The 20,171-nt window shown below is 43.1% G+C and overlaps 1 protein-coding gene across 1 annotated transcript in view; it reads left to right on the top strand.

Annotated features, from left to right (window-relative positions):
* The window catches only part of si:dkey-103j14.5 (isoaspartyl peptidase/L-asparaginase), a 51,054-nt gene that overhangs the window by 5,724 nt on the left and 25,159 nt on the right, over positions 1-20,171 (top strand). The window contains exons 2-4 of the mRNA XM_061228844.1: positions 130-326; positions 4,093-4,235; positions 17,011-17,174. Coding sequence (XP_061084828.1) covers positions 130-326; positions 4,093-4,235; positions 17,011-17,174 — 504 coding nt within the window. The remainder of the gene's footprint in view (positions 1-129; positions 327-4,092; positions 4,236-17,010; positions 17,175-20,171) is intronic.

Consider the following 20,171-nt stretch of genomic DNA (forward strand, 5'->3'; position numbering starts at 1 on the left):
GGTGCTGTTCTGCATTTAAATAACCGGGCCTTCGCAGATTTGCTCTTCGCGCATCACATTTAGGGTGTCAAACGGAAAGATCCGGGCTGTTGAATTTTGTCTTTTTATTTTCCCCCTTTCTTTTCACAGGCAGTCGACTATGAAAGCGGTGCTCGTTGTGCACGGGGGGGCTTGGGCCATTCCTGACTGCATGTCGGAGTCGTCCGTGGGTGGAGTGAAGGCTGCCACTCTGGGCGGGTTCCAGGTCCTGAAAAGGGGCGGGACGGCCTTGGACGCGGTGGAAACGGCCGTCAGAGCCCTGGAAGACGACCCGGTGTTCGATGCAGGTCAGCGAACGCTAAATCTTAAGCCTGATTCAAACTTTGTCGCACAACCTTGCGACAAGTGTTGTAATGATGGAAATGAAAGAAAATGAAAATGACCTTCACCAAAGTACAAATGTTTTGCAATGACGTCATCATCTGCGATGACGGTTCTGTTGTCTCTATGGTAACAAGATGCCAAACATTTCTAGAAAACGTGGCGGAGCTTATCCATGGCAATGAATTTCAGTGTTCCATCTGGCTGTCCAATCAACACTGAGTGACAAATTATGACTGTGTCCGCAATTTAACACAATCCTACAGGTGTGCAACACTGAGAAAAAGTGTTGTAGTACACTTTTATCTTTTGAAAATGTGTCATTTCTGTCATACAACACTTGTCGCAAGTGTATAAATCAGGCTTCAGTGTCACGCACCTGTAGAATTTTGTTTTCATGGACATATGCTGACCAGTGTTGATAGGACAGCCAGATTGAACACTGAAATGTATTGTCATGTATAGGCTAGTGTTTTCAAAAATGAAAACATCAGCTGTTTGGCATCTTGTTACCATAGAGACAACAGAACGGTCATCGCAGACCTAAGCTGGGTATAAATGCGAATCGTTGTGTGCCACTTTCATTTTCGTCATACGACACAAGGGTGTGCGATGACGTATAAATCAGACTTTAGGGTAGCGGATAAAGAGCGATCGCACTGTGCCTTAGTTTATGACGAAAGCTAACAATTTCGACTGGCCTCATGAGCCTGTTTAAAATAATCCCTTGATTTACTGTCACATTAGGCTTTGCTAACAACAAATTGCATTTTGAAAGTACGTTTTGTCATTTTAACTGCCGTGGTCATATACAGTGTTATCTGAGAGAATAGCCTCTTACAGTACACACTGTAATAAAAACAATGCTTCATTTACAGTATATGGCACCTCTCTCATTCAGTATTTATAGCTCACTGTCCTTCAAGGAATTTAAAGGAGAGATGAAAACAGTTTGCTGGTAGTAGAAGTAGGTAATGTTACTCCTGTCATACTTACTGCTCTGTAGTACAGGGGTATTAGCCATTCTGGGCTATGCTCCAGTGTGAGTACTAGCTTTCAGAGACACATTACATTTCAGTGTGTTCTGGAGTGGGGGCTACTTTCATGAGTGGGGCTACATTCTAGATTGAGGGCTATTTTCTGGAGTGGGGTTATGTTCTGGAGTGGGGGCTCTTTTATGGATTGTGGGCTATTTTCTGGAGTCAGGGGTATTTTCAAGAGTGGAGGCCATTTGCTAGAGTGGCCTACATTCTAAAGTAGGAGGTGGGCCCTGGAGTGGGGGCTGTGCTACGGTTCACAGGCTGCAGTATGGAGTGGGGTCACATTTGACATGTTTACTGTAATGATCCCATGCGATGAAGAGACGTGTTTCAGATGATCATCGGGTTACAGAAGCAGCAAAAACAAGGCAGTTCATTAGACACCCAGGCTGTCAGGAAGCCATCGCATCCGCATTGGCCGGCTGCCACTCTGGGTAAAACGACAGGGCCCTCGCCGAAACACGGGAGTGCCAGCAACACTTAATTTGAGATGCTTTTATACACCCACTCTGCCTGCAGCGATGCCTGATCGATACCTGCCTAATGTAACTCAATTCAATTCAAACTCTGATAACCTCAGAGCCCTCGCTGGAATGTTCTTAATGGCAGTCACCAGTTCACTGAGAGGAGAGGCAGTACTATGAGAGACGCCTTATGAAACTGTCAGAGTGAATGTAGTCCAGGTAAACAGAGTGTTCACACTTAGCCGTTGTCATGGAAACCAGCAAAAGTGTAACCCATCCGCATTAAGCTGCTTTCTCATGACAAGACTCAAATGTTGCATTCAACAGCAAGTACGGCAGAGACAACACACGGGAAGAATCGAGCGTCGCCAGTTGTTGAAACTTTGTCGCCATCCATCCAGGAAGTCATTTGTTAAACTGTAACAAGCCGCAAAAGCGTGTGATAGTAGTAGGTTGTCTGCGGTTAGAAAAGGATAAATTGTGAACTCGCTTTGCCGCACCAAAACTCCTGGGTTTTATCCTAGCTCTGGAGGTGAAGCTTCTTACAGAGTATAGCAGGCCTGCCCTTTTGCCTGTCTGTCTGTCTGAATAAGCACTCTTGCTTTTAAATTCCGCTGCCTGTTCTGTCTCATTATTTTCTTGTTTCATGAACATTGTATAAATACCCAGGAATACCCAGGAAAAGGCCGCAAGTTTGTTTTTTATACGCGAGGAACCGAATAATGTGCCTCCAATGCTAATGTTGGCAATTATTCTAATTAAAATGTCCTTGACCATTTTAAATCCTCATTTTTGATTACAAAACAATAGGAAGTATGTGATCTGAATTTAATGGAAACACAGAAATGTTGGATAATTTAATGGCCTAGTGGTTCACCGATATTGACTGCAATTTAAATTAGATTAGTTTAGTAGATTAGTCTACCATAAATGCAATATTTAGAATTAATCTAATTTGTTATGCCTTTATGTCCTGATTCTCTATTTAATGATCGCACTGTTAGAACCTTATTTGGATAATTAATAAAGATAATAAACTGCAATCAGTGTAATGTTTTTTGATTGGACGCATTTCAGTGCATAACTTTTTGTTTAGGATTCAAATCTGTAATGGTAAATCATACAAAAGTACTGCTATGAAGAACGATGATTGCCACTGCTTAAATATTTCTCATTGATGCTGTCTTTTGATCGCTGAATCTCTCTGAAAATACGTATGTTTATTGAAAGTAATATGTAATTTCAATAATAGTCTTAGAGACGTACATCTCTCAACCAAAATAATTAATTTTAATGTGGATAAGCAAGCAGAATCGTTTATTTTCCCGTGTAAAAGGTTGTGTACTACCATGGCATGAGTTCTGTACAATTATTGGAAAACAGATTTTGGAATGATTTTACACAACTACGTTTGGCCCTCTTATCTTTTATGTAAAGGCTCAAGGTTGCTTGCTATCCATCATATCATTCCTTTTTCCCTCAGAAGCGGGGAGAATATACAAAGGTCACAGCTACTGCTATCTCAGGAGGGTGTGTGTATGTGTGTGTGTGTACAGAAGTGGGTCAAATTTGCTACCTTGCTTCTGTAAACACACAACTCCTCCCCAGAAACACATCTCAGTCAAAAATATTGGATAACCTCTGCCGCTCTGTACAGTGAATGCATCTGAAATTATTGGCCTTGGAGCTGTCATGCCATGTATTTAAGCCATAGCCTCTGGGCAGGGATTTTGCATTGGAGTTGTGGTTCTGTCTGGTTTGAACAGAGAGGATTTGGAGTGCACTTGTGAAGCAGGGAAGCAATTTTGCCTTTTTGACAAGATTACCGGCTTTCTTACAGAGGGGAAAGAAAAAACAGGTCACAATTTTTTTTCCCTCAGCTGTCGACTCAGAAAGCCCATTGAAACAGCTCTGTTTGAGCATATGGGCAGTGGTGTGCATGGCCACCTATACTAGCATATGCGTATGTACACTTGTGTTTGTGTGTCTGATTATTCAGCAATACCTGCGTGTCTACAACATATGCGTGCAGGTGCGTGAGCGTTGTTTGCACGCGTGCATTTATGTATGCAGTTCCTTCCCTGCTGAAAAAAAACAGGTCAAGCGAGGTTTTGAAACAGCTGGAAGCTGGTAATTTCATGGAAGCTGGAGTTTACACCAGGCTTTACGGTGCGGGACAGTGATTCCTTTGGGTGGAGTGCTCACCGTGTGGCCTGGTGTGGTTGCAGGACATGGGTCGGTACTAAACGCTTGCGGAGAGGTGGAGCTGGACGCCATCATCATGGATGGCAGGACGCTGGCCACTGGAGCGGTCTCCTCCGTCAGGAACATCGCCCATCCTGTGACCCTCGCTCGCGCCGTGATGGAACAGGTTCCTCTTCTTCTATTGTTCTGTTCTTCTTCCTTTTCTTCATTCAGAAGTAGGTGCACCCTCAGAAATAGTGACACTGGAGGTACATTTTTGTTATTCAGGGATCAAATTTGACAAACATACCCAGGTCTTTGGATATGAATTACTATGTTTTACAAGCAAAAAAGGTACAAATTAATTATATATTACTGGCCAGGGGTACAATTTTATGTGCCTATAGGGTACCACCCCAGCGACAAGCATTTGTACCTTTTTAGGTGCTTTTTGTACCATTATTTCTGAGAGTGTGGTCCTGTACAACTGATGGAGGGAGGTGGCCTGGTATAGACCAGGAGTAAAAACAAAAACAAAATGCTGTCCTTCTTTTGTTTCTTTTGTATTTAGCAGAAGTTATTGCCACTTCATTTTCCACCATGTCTTTGCTAATGATGTTTCTTACAGGGAAAATGATTAATTTCTCCCACACACACATACTGTATGCTCACACACACACACACACACACACACACACATACTGTATGCTCACACACACTCTCACACACACACACACATACGGTATGCTCACACACACACACACACACACACACATACTGTATGCTCACACACACACACACATACTGTATGCTCACACACTCACACACACTCTGTATGCTCACACACTCACACACACATACTGTATGCTCACACACACATACACACGCGCACAGTCCTCTTCATTCTGTGTGTGGTTTTACAGTTCATTACTTGAAAAATTGTAATGATAATACTAGGAATGATGTACTACTGTCAAGGATGGATAAAATACACAAAAACTAATTTTGTTACTTTTGCCAAAGATTTAGCAAAAGAATACTGGCAAAACCCTGATTAACGTTGTTTGTTTATTGACATTGGTATGCAAGCACCACCTCGGCTAGCAAATACACTCTAGCCATCATAAAATATTTCCATTCCTAGATTTTCTTCCACACCAACAATAAGCCTTGACACCAGCTCCAAAAATCTTTTGGGTGTTTTTCATGAAGCACAGAGAGACCAGGTGACAGGTGAGCGGGTCATTATATTTGCTTCTGGCAGCGTGGGTAGAAGGTCCTGGCGGAAGGTGCTAACTGGCTTCCTCCGAGCGTAGCGCTGCGGAGGATTGTGAGGGTCTTCAGACCGCCGGGGTGGGCGCTGCGAAGCGTGCTGACAAACAGGGCTCCTTTTGTTTCCCCCCGCTTCCAGACAGATGTGACGGGGTCAGGGGTCACACCCACAGATAAGCAGCCGATGTCAGTGAAGGTAAATAAAGGAAGGAGGCAGAGAGAGCTGCATCTTTTTCAGTGCAGGTTTCTCTCCCCTCTCGCGAATAAATAACAGTAAAACAAAAACAGCTGCAATAAATGTACAGTTAAAACAATGGAAGCAGTAACAGTAATAACAATCTTGCTTAAAAAAACATTACATTTACAGATTCAAATTCATAAATATTTATCAATGAACATATTCATGTTTTATAATATTGTTTCAGAGTGGTGCCATGTCAATACATTTCCTCCAGCTGGAACATTTCTCTCATCAGTCTGTATTTGTTATTCGTTATGGAATTATCTCCCTCTCTCAATTCAATGAAATTCAAATAAGCTTTATTGGCATATTGGGTGCACTTACATTGCCAAAGCGTACACAGACATAACAAGCATAACATAGGCAATAACAGATTGAACTACAACCAACATACAGGAGAAATAAATCAAATTATGCATCTACATCACGTACAATTTGTAAGGGTGCGATCCAAGGACCGAGTGCAATCTTTAAGTTACTCACAGACTGTGAGGTAACCACTATTAGTAAAGTGCAATAAAAATAAGGAAAAGGTTCCTCTGCAAACTGCCAACATAGAGCTACCCTGAAACAAGGGAGCAAGAATAAGAAACGGGGGACTTCTGACACACGACCAAGATCAACCAAATAACCCTCCGCCTTGCGCTCCTCCAGTAATCCCAGGAGCGCACGTCCGAGGCGAATAACAGCAGGTAGATAACGCAGCTGCCTATTCAAGGGCAGCCCGTCCTGGAGCAAAAACCAGACCTCCGGCTAACATCTACCTAACTTGGTGACATGGGAGGTCATGATGAAAGCTGTACACCCAGCGAACTCCACCTCTAGCCCTATTAGCAGTGAGAGAGCTACCAAAATGAAATGAGAAGGGAATTTTTAACCCCCTATCCAAGTCCAAAGCTACGGGCTGTTCCTACTTCGCTTAACCCTATGGCATACAGCTCTACAAACCGTGCAACGCTGTGCAGCTTACAATCCTACGCACAGCACAGATCAGCACTGTGTACAGAGTGGCTGCAACCCTAGCTTTGTAAATAACAGAAAAGGGAAAACGAAAGCAATAGCATAAAACCACTCCACCTCCTGTTCTACTGCCGGTGAGGAAGTGGATAACCTGCTCGACTCATAACGACAGAGCGGCTAATAGTTTACGTGGTTTTGTGAATAATCAAAAAGTGACAACAAACTGTCATATGTCAAATGTCAGACAGCCAGACCCTGAACTAGGAACCTGACAACAGATCAGAGTGTCAACAGATTCCCCAAAACCTTTGCCAGCCCTAACTAAGGAAGTTCCTGGAATCCTTTTAATTTTAAAAACATTACAGTCTCCTGACTCTCTCTTTATCGACTTGTGAATGTGTTACACTTCATGTTCTGTCAAAAGTGCTGAGTCTCGGACAGACCGGACTTATATAGAGTAAAAACACCTGTTTGCCGATTAGCCACTCCTCGTGCAATCAGCGATAACTGGCTACATGAGGGAGAGATGAATGTGACAGGAGTGCCCTCACGCAGCCCCAAGAGATAATGCCCAATGAAGCAAGGCAACCCATGACACAATTACGAATTAACTATAATAGATCTTTCTTTATTTTGCTTATTGGTGTAATTTGGTGGACATATTTCTTCTCTCTCTCTCTCTCTTTCTCTCTTTCTCTCTCACACACATTCATTTACTCACTCTGCTACAAGAACCAAAAAAATTGCAGGCTAGAGTAATCAAAGAGGTGGAGTTTGGGGCAATCAGAGAGATGCCCCAATTTAGACATTTATAGTAACTGTATGGGGGCAGCAAAGATAGCAATTCCACAGCTCATCTTTATTTGGTAGATTTTTTATATAATTTGAAGCATTGCATTAGCTTCAGTTGTGATATTAGTCTCCTGTGCTTGAAGGAGTCATTTTTACTGTGATGTAAAGAAGGTCTATCAAAGGGAAATCACAGAGGATCAATGGAGACTGATTTTAATCAGTGCTTTTTTGTCATGGCTGAAAATGCTGTCGAATAGCCTGCCTCCCTCCTTTGCCAGTCAAAGAGCAGTGTGTGAGCTTAGCAATAAAACGAGACCGTATTACACGGATGCCAGTGGATCAAATTGAAGCAAGGTCTGTAAGTTCTTTTGGCTCTGTACTCCAACACTTTGGGGTTGAAATTAATCAATGAATATGAGGTTAAAGTGCAGTCATCCCTTTTTATACGCAGTTCTATGTAAGAATTAGGGGACCAAAAGAAATTGGACAGTTGGCTTCTTGTCTGTTTCTGATTAATTAGGTGTATTCAATCTCTTCATTAGTGCAATTGAATGGCACAACTCTGCTCCTCATGATAACAAAACCCAATAACAGCTTATAGCTGCACTCAGGAAGCGACTGAATACACTAATCAGAGAAGCCATTACTTATGGTCCCCTAAAATGGGGGTGGGATATGTATAAAAAGGATACATATAATTCCAACATGGATCGCCAAATATGGTTGGAAATATCCTCAAATTAAAGGTGACGTTTCAAATCTAATGAGAACATAAATAAGAACATAAATTGTAACACTGTCCAAATAGTTATGGACCTTACTATACATGTGAGATAAGCAGAATACAAGCATACACACAGACACATGTGCGCACATGTGTGTGCACACACGCTACCACACACAAAACTGGCCGCTTATCAAAGCCAGTTTGTGAGAAGTTACATCTTCTCAGCATCCTAGTCCTCTGAGCTACCTGGAGACCAATATTGTAGCGTGGCTAATGTCTGCTCTGCTTGAGATGTTATGTGGATGGGGAACAGGTTGAGACAGCGGCCCGTTTCAAAGGCTCGGCAGGACACAGCATTAAGCCTGGCCTGAAATAGCACATCCCATGATTTATTCATCCTTCTGACACTCTCAATGAACGCGACTGACAGGCGATATAATTACGGGCTTTTTACTTTTTTAAACCGCGCAGCGTGCCCTCTTTTTCACCAGCTGAAGTGGAGCAGCCTTTACACGCTAAGAATACGAGCTCATTATCCTCCCGGTCGGGAGAGAGAGCTGCAACCGCCATCCGATCTGATTTATATTTCTATCGACAGAACTAATTATCTGACCTGCCACTGTTAAGGATTCAATCCCAGAGTCATTGAGGTCGAGAAGGCCAATTTATTTATTCAACTTAATTTCTTACTTGTTTGTTTACTTATTTACTTACTTGTTTATTTTTTTACGTATTTATTTCCTTGCTTCTTATTGTTCCTAATCAGTCCATTGTAGCCTTGAGTTGGATCCAGTCTTTATACTTGCCTGTAAGATTTAGTTGAAGGTTGAATTGGGAGTCGGCGCTTTTATTTCACAATATTATCATTGTAAAAATAGAATCTGTGGAAAAAACAGATGGCTGGAAGGCTCTGAGCAGTTTTGGATTGTTAGGCCTAATGGCCATCATTTTGTCCCCCGATTTGTATAAAAATTGTTCTCCTGGTGTCTGCAAGCCTGCTTTTCCACTGTTTTTGACAGTGTGCTGTCACTAAACAGGGATTCAAACAGGAATAAGAGGACAGTTGAGTGTCACAAACCGAACGGCACTCTCCGAGGTTCACATTTTGTCACCCAGCAGAAACGAAAGCCTGCCGCGACCCAGGCTGTAGAAAATGGACGAGTCCGAGCCCCCGCCGAACGCACCCTGAAAGACCTTGGTCTTTGGTCTCGCAGATCTTCTTAACAGCTCGGTATTAAAAATTCATCAGTCCTTGATCAATGTGGTGATCAAGCTTCACTGACCTCTTGTTCTTTTCCTGTGGTCTAAAATGTACTTCAACCAATGGAGAAAAATGGCATTAATAACCACGTTAATATTTAAAAATGTCTAAGCGGACATAATGGTGGAATGTCAGTCAGTCGTTACTCAGTGAACAAATAAGGACGAGAGAATTACCTTGGGAATTCTATATTTCTGTGACTCATGTGGGTCTGATATTATAAGTAGAGCCATCAATAACCCAGGGAAAGATGGATGTGTAGCATTGTGACACTGGCAAATGTCCTATTTTTCAGTGTAATGTTGAGATTGTTGAGGCTGCCACTTTGACTGGCTGGAGGGCACAGACTATTGAGATTGACTGAATCAACAGTCAGTACATAAAAAGGCAATAGCATTTGAAAACGAATGCCAATTTATTGTTTAAATGACTAAAAGAAATGAAAGTGTTGCTTGGATAAGTGCACAACGAGTCATTGAGCTTCACAAATGCATAGTGCATCCAGTCACACTTTATCTGGGGCTTATTTTTCTCTGGCTCATTGAGTGATTTTGATTTACCTGCTTCTCCTTGGTTTTAGCTTGGCTATTTAAAGATAACCGTGCTCCTTGAGTCTATAAAATCAGTCCAGACACTTCTGTTAACGGTATTGGGAGAGTGCAGACAAGCTTGTGTTCTCCTCTGAAACACGCAATGCCAAGCACCACCATTCATCACATATGGGGCTTACACAGAGGGTAGTCCCGAGTTCCCCAAATGCATAAGTATTACTTTAAAGAGAAATACCTAAGAACACCTAAGAAATTAGGTGGATGTAGAGTGGGTAAATATTATACAAAATCAGGAAAGTTAAGCAGTCAGGAAAGGTGACCAGCAGAGGACCAGTGAGAAACATGCTGGTGTGGCCAACATCTAGGGTCAGGGGTCTAGAATGACCCAGATTCAAGGTGCAATGGCAGTGCCTTGCAATACCTGGGAATCAAATGTGCAACCTTCATGCTACAAGCCCAGTCCTCCAGCTATTATTCTACCCTGCCATCCATTATTCAACTGTACGCGTAGGGCGGCCTGTAGCATAGTGGTTAAGGTAAATGACTGGGACACGCAAGGTCGGTGGTTCGATTCCCGGTGTAGCCACAATAAGATCCGCACAGCCGTTGGGCCCTTGAGCAAGGCCCTTAACCCTGCATTGCTCCAGGGGAGGATTGTCTCCTGCTTAGTCTAATCAACTGTATGTCGCTCTGGGTAAGAGCGTCTGCCAAATGCCAATAATGTAATGTAATGTAATAATACCTGCTATGTTTTGAGGTACTTCTCGACACCTTTCCAAAACTGAAAGATTCCCTCTCTCATCAAACGTGCCTGTCACCCACTTATAATTCCATCATCTCAGTTGCAGCTGGTTTGAGGGCATGTAATCTAGTGACTATAGTGAATGACTGGGACCCAGAAGGTTTGTAGCTCAAGCCCCAGTATAGCCACAATTAGATTCATGCAGCTGTTGTGCTCTTGAGCATAACCCCACATTTCTCCAGGGTGGATTGTCCCTTGCTTAGTCTAATTAAGTGTAAATCACTTTGGATGAAAGCATCAGGTAAATAACTGTTAGTTAGCAACTGCTGGTGGTCAGCAAAGGAATTGGTAAATTTTGGTGCCATATAGGTCAACCAGAAGTAAAACCTGTAGCTGTTTCTGCATACCCTTGTATTTTCTTGTGAAAACTGTTCTGCCAGTATAAGTACTTACTTGTGTTCTCTTTGGTCTTGAATGGCAATATCTTCTTAATCTGACCCACACTGACACAACGCAATGAGAAAATCTGGACCCTCCTTTTGAAAACATTCCCTTTGGTACAGCTGCAGTTTGCTCATGAACACAAACACTGACTGCATCAGATCTGTCAGCATCTTTGAGTTCCTCCCCTTCGAGGAATGCTAAATCAAGTGCTCATTGAGCCAGTTTGCTGTACAGTTTTCCCTGCCGGTCCAAGAATGACCTGATTGGGCTCAGCAGATCCAGAAAACATGAAACTTGGACAGCGCAGGAAAATGTCACGTCACTCGGGAGCTTGCAATCCAGTTCTTTTGCGGCGAAGAGCATTTGTGTGAATAAACTATCTCCAACACTGTCGTGACATTTAAAAATTTGAGCTGTTTTGAGGCAAGCTGTTCACGATTGATAATGCTCTTTCATCAGCTTTGGACGGCCCCACCAGCCCATTTGTAGCAAGCTTCCACTGAAACAAGCTTCTCTTTCTCTTGACATCACTGATATGCATGCCTCCTTAACCATGTACACAAGCTCTGGCTTTTAGGGACGTGATATCACGCAGTTCCTCTTCAATAGAGAAATAATCTGACACAGACTGGAAAAAAAAATACTGAATGTGGCTTGGCCTGTATGTCTGAAACTACACTTATAGATTTGAACCTCTCAAGCTGTGAGTAGCTGTGTTTCAATATTTCTGTACAGATCAGTTATTCGAGATTTGATTGTGTGATGAGGGAACTATATATAATGTAATAAATTATCATTTGGAAATGTTCTTTTGTACTTCTTGATTGTCTGGGGCCAGGATTGATATTAGGAAGGTTTTGAAGAATTCCTCATTGGGGGTTGGGCTTTTTCACACGGGCAATGCTTCACGTCCCTTGAAATTGCACTACAGTCACAGCTTCGGGGTGTCTAGAAAAGCTGCCAAGTAACTGAGACATTTTGCAGTTTGTCTTTTCAGAGTTCGGTTGTAATTTCCACAGTTTAGAGTGCGGAAATCAGTTTATAGCTGATTCTTTGTCTGTGAGGGAATGCTGTGTTGCAAAATGTCACTATACATTAAGGGGCTTTAGCTAAGGGATGCATGTTTGGCTGAGAAAGCACATTGCTTTACAATTTGCTCTGAGCTTCTCCCATTCTTGCAAGAAAGTTCAATTTATCTCCTTGTATTTTCTCCTCTATCTACTGTTGACTTCCATTGTGAATAGGGTTTTGTTGCGGTGAGACTTGTTAGCTTTTCATTCTGCTTCAGCTGGCTCAGCAGAGCTGCGAATTGGCCCGGCCTGATCTATAGGGTCTATAGCTGCTCTACATGAGGGGGCCAGGCCTGATCTATAGGGTCTATAGCTGCTCTATATGAGGGGACCAGGTCTGATCTATAGGGTCTATAGCTGCTCTACATGTGGGGGCCAGGTCTGATCTATAGGTTCTATAGCTGCTCTACATGATGGGGCCAGGTCTCATCTATAGGGTCTATAGCTGCTCTATATGAGGGGGCCAGGCCTGATCTATAGGGTCTATAGCTGCTCTATATGAGGGGGCAAGGCCTGATCTATAGGGTCTATAGCTGCTCTATATGAGGGGGCCAGGTGTGATCTATAGGGTCTATAGCTGCTCTCTATGAGGGGGCAAGGCCTGATCTATATGGTCTATAACTGCACTATATGAGCAGGCCAGGCCTGATCTATATGGTCTATAACTGCACTATCCATAAGTAGGCCAGGTCTGATCTATAGGGTCTATAACGGCACTATCAGTTTGTGCACTTGGCCTGATCTCTATGTTTTATAACTGCACTATCCGTAAGTGGGCCTGGTCTGATCTATAGGGTCAAAACATCACTATATGAGTGGGGCACCAGTATAATTACACTGTAATGAGGAGGTGAGAGGCACCTGGTGGATGCACAATCAGAAGCACAGCCATGCAAAAAAACTTCACATGATTACATGAAAACGATTGGCTGTCATATGAGCACTCAAAAAATAGTAATGTTTTGTTTTTCTTCTCCAGGAAGCATTCCAAGTATGGAGGTTCACTACCACATCGGATTACAAAAACAAAAAAGAAGAAAGCCAATACATTACATGACGGTGATTATTGTCAATATTGTCAAAATACTTCACAATAATCATTGTCATATTTTGCCAGCCCAAGGCTGCATCAGTATGTATTTCTGTAAAATGTGAAGTTAAAAGACAACATGGCCGCTTACGGAAATTAGTTGTTTGGCTTTGTGTTGTCACACACAAGCTGGCCCATGATGCTTATACCACCCTAACACTTTGCACCTCCCACTCTGACCCACCAGACCTCAGTTTTATTTAAATTACGCAAAAATTACCATCATGTGTAGTCAAAACATTTAATTGTGCATTTACATTGACACATTGAGCAGAATTTATGTATCATCTTCTCACAGTTGTGAAAGTAGAATTTATTTTCATATATAACCATGACAAAGTATAGAACAGACACCATCATCACAGACATGGTGCTGGCAAATTCATTGCGTGAATGCACCATATTGTTTCTATTTGAAAGTGATTATTGAAATCAGACATTGTTCTGCCATTTTTAGCATTCTTTCAGGTGAGAGAGAGAGAGAGAAAGAGAGAGAGGGGGTCTGCTGAAATTTGCTCTGAAATATATAACTACTTCAGCTAAGTAGTTATCTTGCTCGCTAATATAATCCAAGCCCAAATCCAACAATCCAGCTGCTTTCTTGCACAAAATTGTGCCTGTAGGCTACTCAGTACACCATGTGTGGTTAGTTTCCTATGCATAAAATGGCACTGAGCGATAATTCAGTCTTTGTTTCTGTAATGGACACAATATCTCAGTTCAGTAATGTTACAAGAGACTATTGTGGAGCAACATTAGTGCCACTAAACCCTCTGATTCATGTTGTCAGCTGCCTACCAGGATACCAGTTCTGAATTTATTGGGCCCCAATTGTGATTCATCACTTTAAATCGTTTATGAGGGAGGGCGGTGGGGTTGACCGGGCTGCTTCTTGCAGTTCGGATGGGCTTTTCCTGTTTGAACCATTTAGAGTCCCTATTGGGTGATGTGAGAATCAGCCCACAAACTCCCACTGTTACTGGTCAGAGGTGGAAGGTCCAGGGGTCAGAAAGAAAAAGTTCTGCCATGTGTTTCTTCTACCTGTCAATGCAGCCAGCTTGTTTCAGTAATTAATTATACCGCCTGGCTGAAGAATTGTGCTCTAGTAATTAGCAAATCTGGGTGATGGAACAAAATACAGGGAAAGTCTTTTACTTCCTGAACCTGGATTTTCCACCTGTTATCCGCTTCTCATTGGCCTCCACTGGCTTCCTATTGCCGCACGCATCCGATTCAAGGCCCTAGTGTTGGCATTTCAGGCTGCTAAGGGGACTGCCCCACATTACATACAATCCCTGATCACTCCCTACTCCCCAGCTAGACCACTCCGGTCTGCCAGCTCTGGTCGCCTTACGGTTCCCTCTCTACGGGCACCTGGCTGTCGAGCTGCACGTTCACGCCTGTTTTCCGTTCTGGTTCCGCAGTGGTGGAATGACTTGCCTACCACTGTCAGGACAGCAGAATCCCTCCCCCTATTTCGACGCAGACTCAAAACACACCTCTTCAAACTCTACCTTAGTCCCCCCTCCTGATTTACCCCGCCCCCCCCTTCTGATACCCCTATCCCTGTCTAACCCCCCCCCCAAAAAAAAAAAAAAAAAAAAAAAAAAAAAAAAAAAAAAAAAAAAAAAAAAATTGCACTTATAATGACGACTATATGTTTAGAACAGCAGTCCAGGTGTATTTTTCTTGTTCTGGATGTGATGCTTTGACTTGTGGTAGAACCTATGCACTTGTAAGTCGCTTTGGATTAAAAGCGTCTGCCAAATGACTAAAATGTAAATGTAAATGTGTAGGCTGCTTTCAACCCAGGTATGATAGCCATCCACTCAAAGCACTTAGACTAGGTGCATCCCACTGGAGCCCAGTCCTCTGTATGGTTTCTAATCTATCCAGTTTAAGGTGGTTTTTAAGCTTTGGCAAAAAATTATCACCAGGCTGAATTAATTCCATTGCAGGAGACAGACAGAGAGGGAGAATGGAATAGGATTGAGAAAATAGATGGTTTCACTGCGAAGGAGGAAGCTAAATCCACTTTCTAGTTGCTGGCTTCAACTCCATTATAAATAAACGGTGGCAAATGTGCTTGTAAAGAGTGGATGGGGTGTTGTCTGTGTGGTGAGTCAGTCCTGTGGCTTTTTAAGCTTTCAGATAGGAAATAGGGGAGCACTTACTCGGAAGTGTGTAAATGGGCCAAGACATGTTCTCAGCTTATGGAAGAGGTACTGAATCAAACTGACTTTCAGAAGCTATTGCGATTACTTAGCGGTGTTATGTAGATGGTCCTTTTTTCATACAGCCCTAAATCCTGTGCCACCCCCATCACATTCACTGTCGTTTTAGAAGATAAGGATAATTTCTTTGTGTGTGTGTGTGTGTGTGTGCATGCTTGCGTGTGTGTTGTTCTTTGTGCAATCCTAAATGCATTCTCGCTGTAAGGAAAATTCACATCACCCAGCATTTGTGGGAGAGGTGAGGGGTGCGACTTGAGTAGAAAGAAGGGCTGATAAATATTGGAGAGAAAAGGGCAGAATCGCACTTGGGCAAATTGAAGGCCGGCCGCTTCCCTTGTTCTGTATCAGGGGAAGGTCTGAATTGTGTGTGAATGAGGGAATTCAGGCCATAGATATAGATTTAACTGGAGATGTGACTCAGACAGTATGGATCTTGTTACCATTTATAACGAGCGGGTCACGGTAATGTGTCAGCGGCTTGTGGCATGCTCATCGGTTAGCGTAAAGGGGCCGTGATGCTACATAACAAAGGCCTAATCCCTCTGCTTCAGGGTGACATCTGGGGCTCCCAGCATAATGGATGGCACTGGGTTTTCACGACTGTTGTCTCACGTTAGCCTTTTGTGTAATCGCTCTCTCTCAGGAGACTGGGTAGAAGCGTGCCCACACACACACACACACACACACACATGCAGAGTCACACATGCACAGATGCATACACACACAGACACACACCCATGCACACACGCCCACATACACACACACACACATGCAAGCACGCATGCGTGCAGGCACAAACACTCACACATCACACACACACACAAACGCACACACTCCTCCAGGTCAATGTAAACTCTGTTTAACCTTCACTGAGCTCCTCTGCCATTGTTACTCTGACATGTAACGGCTTATCTCCGGCGCAAAAGCCTTTCGATTTATCATGGAATCAATGACGTTTCAGCATGTAAGTGAAGGCTCGATAAGTTGTGCTTTGATTTGCAGTTTCTTCTCTGCTGCCCAGGAACCCCTATAATATACACTGCCGGTGGGTGCGCACAGGCGCCATTCTGGTTCAGTGTAATTTGAATTGCATAAACAGATGATCCCACTTTATCTCCTTGAACAGTAATGAGCAGGTATTGAAAAGTGAGTTTCTCAAAAGAATTGATGGCAGAAGCCATGTCTATACCAGTGAAGGGGGCAAGTAGACAGATTAAATAAGTGTTTAATATTTTCCTTTTCATTATAAACAACTAACCCTGTTCGGTACAAAACAATGGTGGATTGCCCTGTTTTCCTTTTAACCCTTTCAGTCCCAAGTGGGCTTATACCCTTTCAACCAATCAAAATGACTGCTAAACTATTGAGTGCCTATTAAAACTGCTAAATTATCTCAACTTTCTCAATATTCTCAACCAAAGCCAAAACCCCTTGGAACATGGTGGAGCTACTTCATACTCAGCTTGGGACTGAAAGGGTTAAAGAAAAGAAGAATAGTTTCCCTGTCCGTGGTACAGTAACTGAGCTCCGATGCTTCCACTGTTCTTCCTGCTGCCCTGTGAAATGGGGCGGGCTCAGACGGACCACGTCATGCTGACAGACAGAGGTGCCAACCTGTTCGCTGACAGCCTCGGCATTGCCACGGTGACCAACGAGGTCCTGGTGACGGAGTACGAGAGGGAGGAGTGGAGGAAGCAACAGAAGTATTCCGTCGGGGTGAAGAACCTCTTCAACTCCCAGTGGTAAGGCCGCCCAACTCTGTAACTCTGTAACTCTGCCTCTGCCTCTGTCACAGTCATTGTCAGTCCCAGTCAGTCCCAGTCACGCACTACCTGTCTCCAGTCATAGTCACGCCTGTGCAACAGTCATGCCTGCTGTTTTAGGTGTTTAGGAGTGTGAAAGTGCTTATGAAACAGCAGAACACACTGTAGCAGTGGTATATGCCTGCGCTCGCCATTTCGATTTCCAAACGGGTGGGGAATTGGAATGAACAGAAAATAGTGCCATAATGATATTATAAGCCTGTAATTCACAGATTATAACACTGTTACTAACATCTTAAAATGGAGGAGCCATTGCAACTCCTCCTAATACTAGTAGTGATAATGCTACTACTAGGCTTGTAGTATTGAGATCAACCTAACATCAGAAATGTGTAGTTTTAAACCTAAAATGTTTCATGCATTTGTGAAAAATGTCTCAATTAAACAGCATATTATCATTTTTCTGAAATATAGATTATGTTATTTCCAAGGTTGGAATTATTGCCCATATTTTTGCTTTTGTCCTTATGTATGACTTGTTTCAGTAAGGTAAAATGTTTTTGATTAATTTCATAGAAAAGGTCCAGGCTGATTAATCATATAATTATTAATAGGTTTTTAGGACATGCCAGTGATAGGAATGTTATCACCATGACCTTTACTCCGCTGGCCAGAGCTGAATTAGCTTGGCTAGTCTTGTCCTGTGCTGCAATTAATTGAATAGGAGTTACTTTATCGGTAATGTATCATATCGTAGATTTTCCATTTTTTTAATATATAAACATGCTGGTAAAACTGTTGTATAATCACAATAATACACAATACATTTGGAAGTCATGTCTTACCATGACATAATGTCACTGCTGTACTAACCTATCTCACGGTAAGTCACTCTTTTTCTTGTGTTATTGCATAAATAACCCTCCTGCAACATGCTGGCCCAGCTCACCCTAATGATGTTTGGTTCGTTAGTTTAGCAGATGTTAATCCAAGCCTGCTGTGTTTTATTCATTACTGTCACTGTTATTATATTATAGTGCATCTCGCTTGGTCACATGGCCATTTCTGAAATAAATGTCACTTCTGAGCATTTCTCTATTTTTTCAGACTGTTCATTTTCAGTTGTTTTACCTGAAAGGGAGAGAGATTCTACCAAGCAGGTTCTCATCGTCAAACTTCAGTTTGGCTGCACAGATTACTGCAGAGCTGTTTAGATCAGACTAGACAAGAACATCACTCATAGGTCAGGATAGAGCAGCGTTGAATTGTGGGGGGGGGGGGGGTGTGTGAAGTGGGTTGTCAGTGTTTCCGGTCAGTAAATTAGAAGTAAACGTTGGCCAGACAGCTTTTTAGGAACATTGGTTACCGGTAACAGGCATGAGAAGTATAAAACCAGTGAGCACATTATTCCTTAGGCCTTCATTCCGTGAAAATAGCACTGTAGCTCAATGATTTCACACCTGCAACTAGAAAATTTGATTTCCTTTTCAGAAGACTGAAGGCTCTTTCAGCATTTTGTTTGGAAGGGAATAATCCGCGGAATGATGGTTGTGGGTAAGGCAGCTGATGATACAGAGAGACTCTGCTCAACATTAGCATCGCTGCTCAACCCCCCAACCCCCTGTGCACAGACTGGACGGACCTAGAATTTAGCATGTCCAGCACGTATAGCATGCACAGAAGAACACATTTATTTTGGCCATTATGGTCTCCATTGGTTGTCACCCAAGAATGAAGGTGGCAACATCGTCTGTTCATTGTGCTTCAGGTTTATAAAATAACTCTTAAATTAAGATGTATTCCTCTTTTCCCCCACATAGCTGCCAGATACTTGGCTATGACCTTTATATTGCAAGGTGTCAAAAATTAGGGCCCATTAGGCCACTAACCTGGCTAGTGATATATACCTTCTGTTTTTCAGGCTCAATATGAAGTATGTTATGAGTCTGAGTATGACTTGGAAATGTGTAAGTTGTGGAAGCTTAATTTTAAAAGAAATATAAACATTGCGTGTAGCGTTGTGTGGAGGCTGAACGGTGGAGAAAGCGATCGCGACAGCGCAGAGCAGAGCAGCGTGTCGAGACCCTTTGACGAACAAGCCGACAGACGCGGCGTCACGATTCCGTGGGCCTCGTTCTCCGGGCGTCCCGCTGTGCCAACGGATCCCCCGCTGAAAGCTGTGCGGAAGCGGAGTTGCTGCGAAAAGCGCTCCGTCAGCCTCAGAGAGCGAGAGGCTTTCAGCGTAAACAAGAGTCCCTGCAGAAGAAAGACTGAGAGAGAGAGAGAAGGAGATGAAAGGGAATGTGCTTAATCTTGTTTTCAAACAGAATGGATGTGCGAGAACGCGAGGCTCATTCCTCCAGCACGTGCGGGAGGGAACTGCAAGAGGGGCAAAGTTGTCTCGCTTTCGCGAAGAAGGAAAAGGAGGGATGGCACACTGTGATTAGACATGGCTCTGTGCCGGACAGACTTATCTTCTTTCCCTCTCCTCCTCCAGCAAAAATGAAATGATGATAGTTTCATTGGTTGTTGTTTTTTTGGGGGTGTTAGTGACCTGGTTCCCTGCATTTAGCAATGGCTGCGTCCCAGCTATCCTTGTATTTTGTGGCAGCAAGTGGGAACAGCGAGACAATATATGGATGGAAAAATATATATATAAAAGTTCTGCTCTTTTTACTACAAAACTTGCCATAGGTCACCGGTGTTCACCTGTTTTTCTTTTCTTTTCATTGGTTGGTGGTGAGTGCAGTTTGGAGCTCTTCAAGCTGTATGGCTTTGGCTGCAGTAATGACCGCCTGGCAGCTAGCATCCCTGAAGCAGCCAGCCCTGGTCACGCTGGCAGATACAGTGTGTTTTCACAGCTCATAGTTGGTTTGCTCTTGTGTGGGGGGGAAAAAACATTGCCTGTGGTTTCATAAGTCAAGTCTTGTTTCTCTTGCAAGATAAATCACTTCATATGTAAGGGATAATGACTGA

Source organism: Conger conger, chromosome 18, assembly GCF_963514075.1.
Source record: "Conger conger chromosome 18, fConCon1.1, whole genome shotgun sequence".
NCBI classification, from domain to species: Eukaryota; Metazoa; Chordata; class Actinopteri; order Anguilliformes; family Congridae; genus Conger; species Conger conger.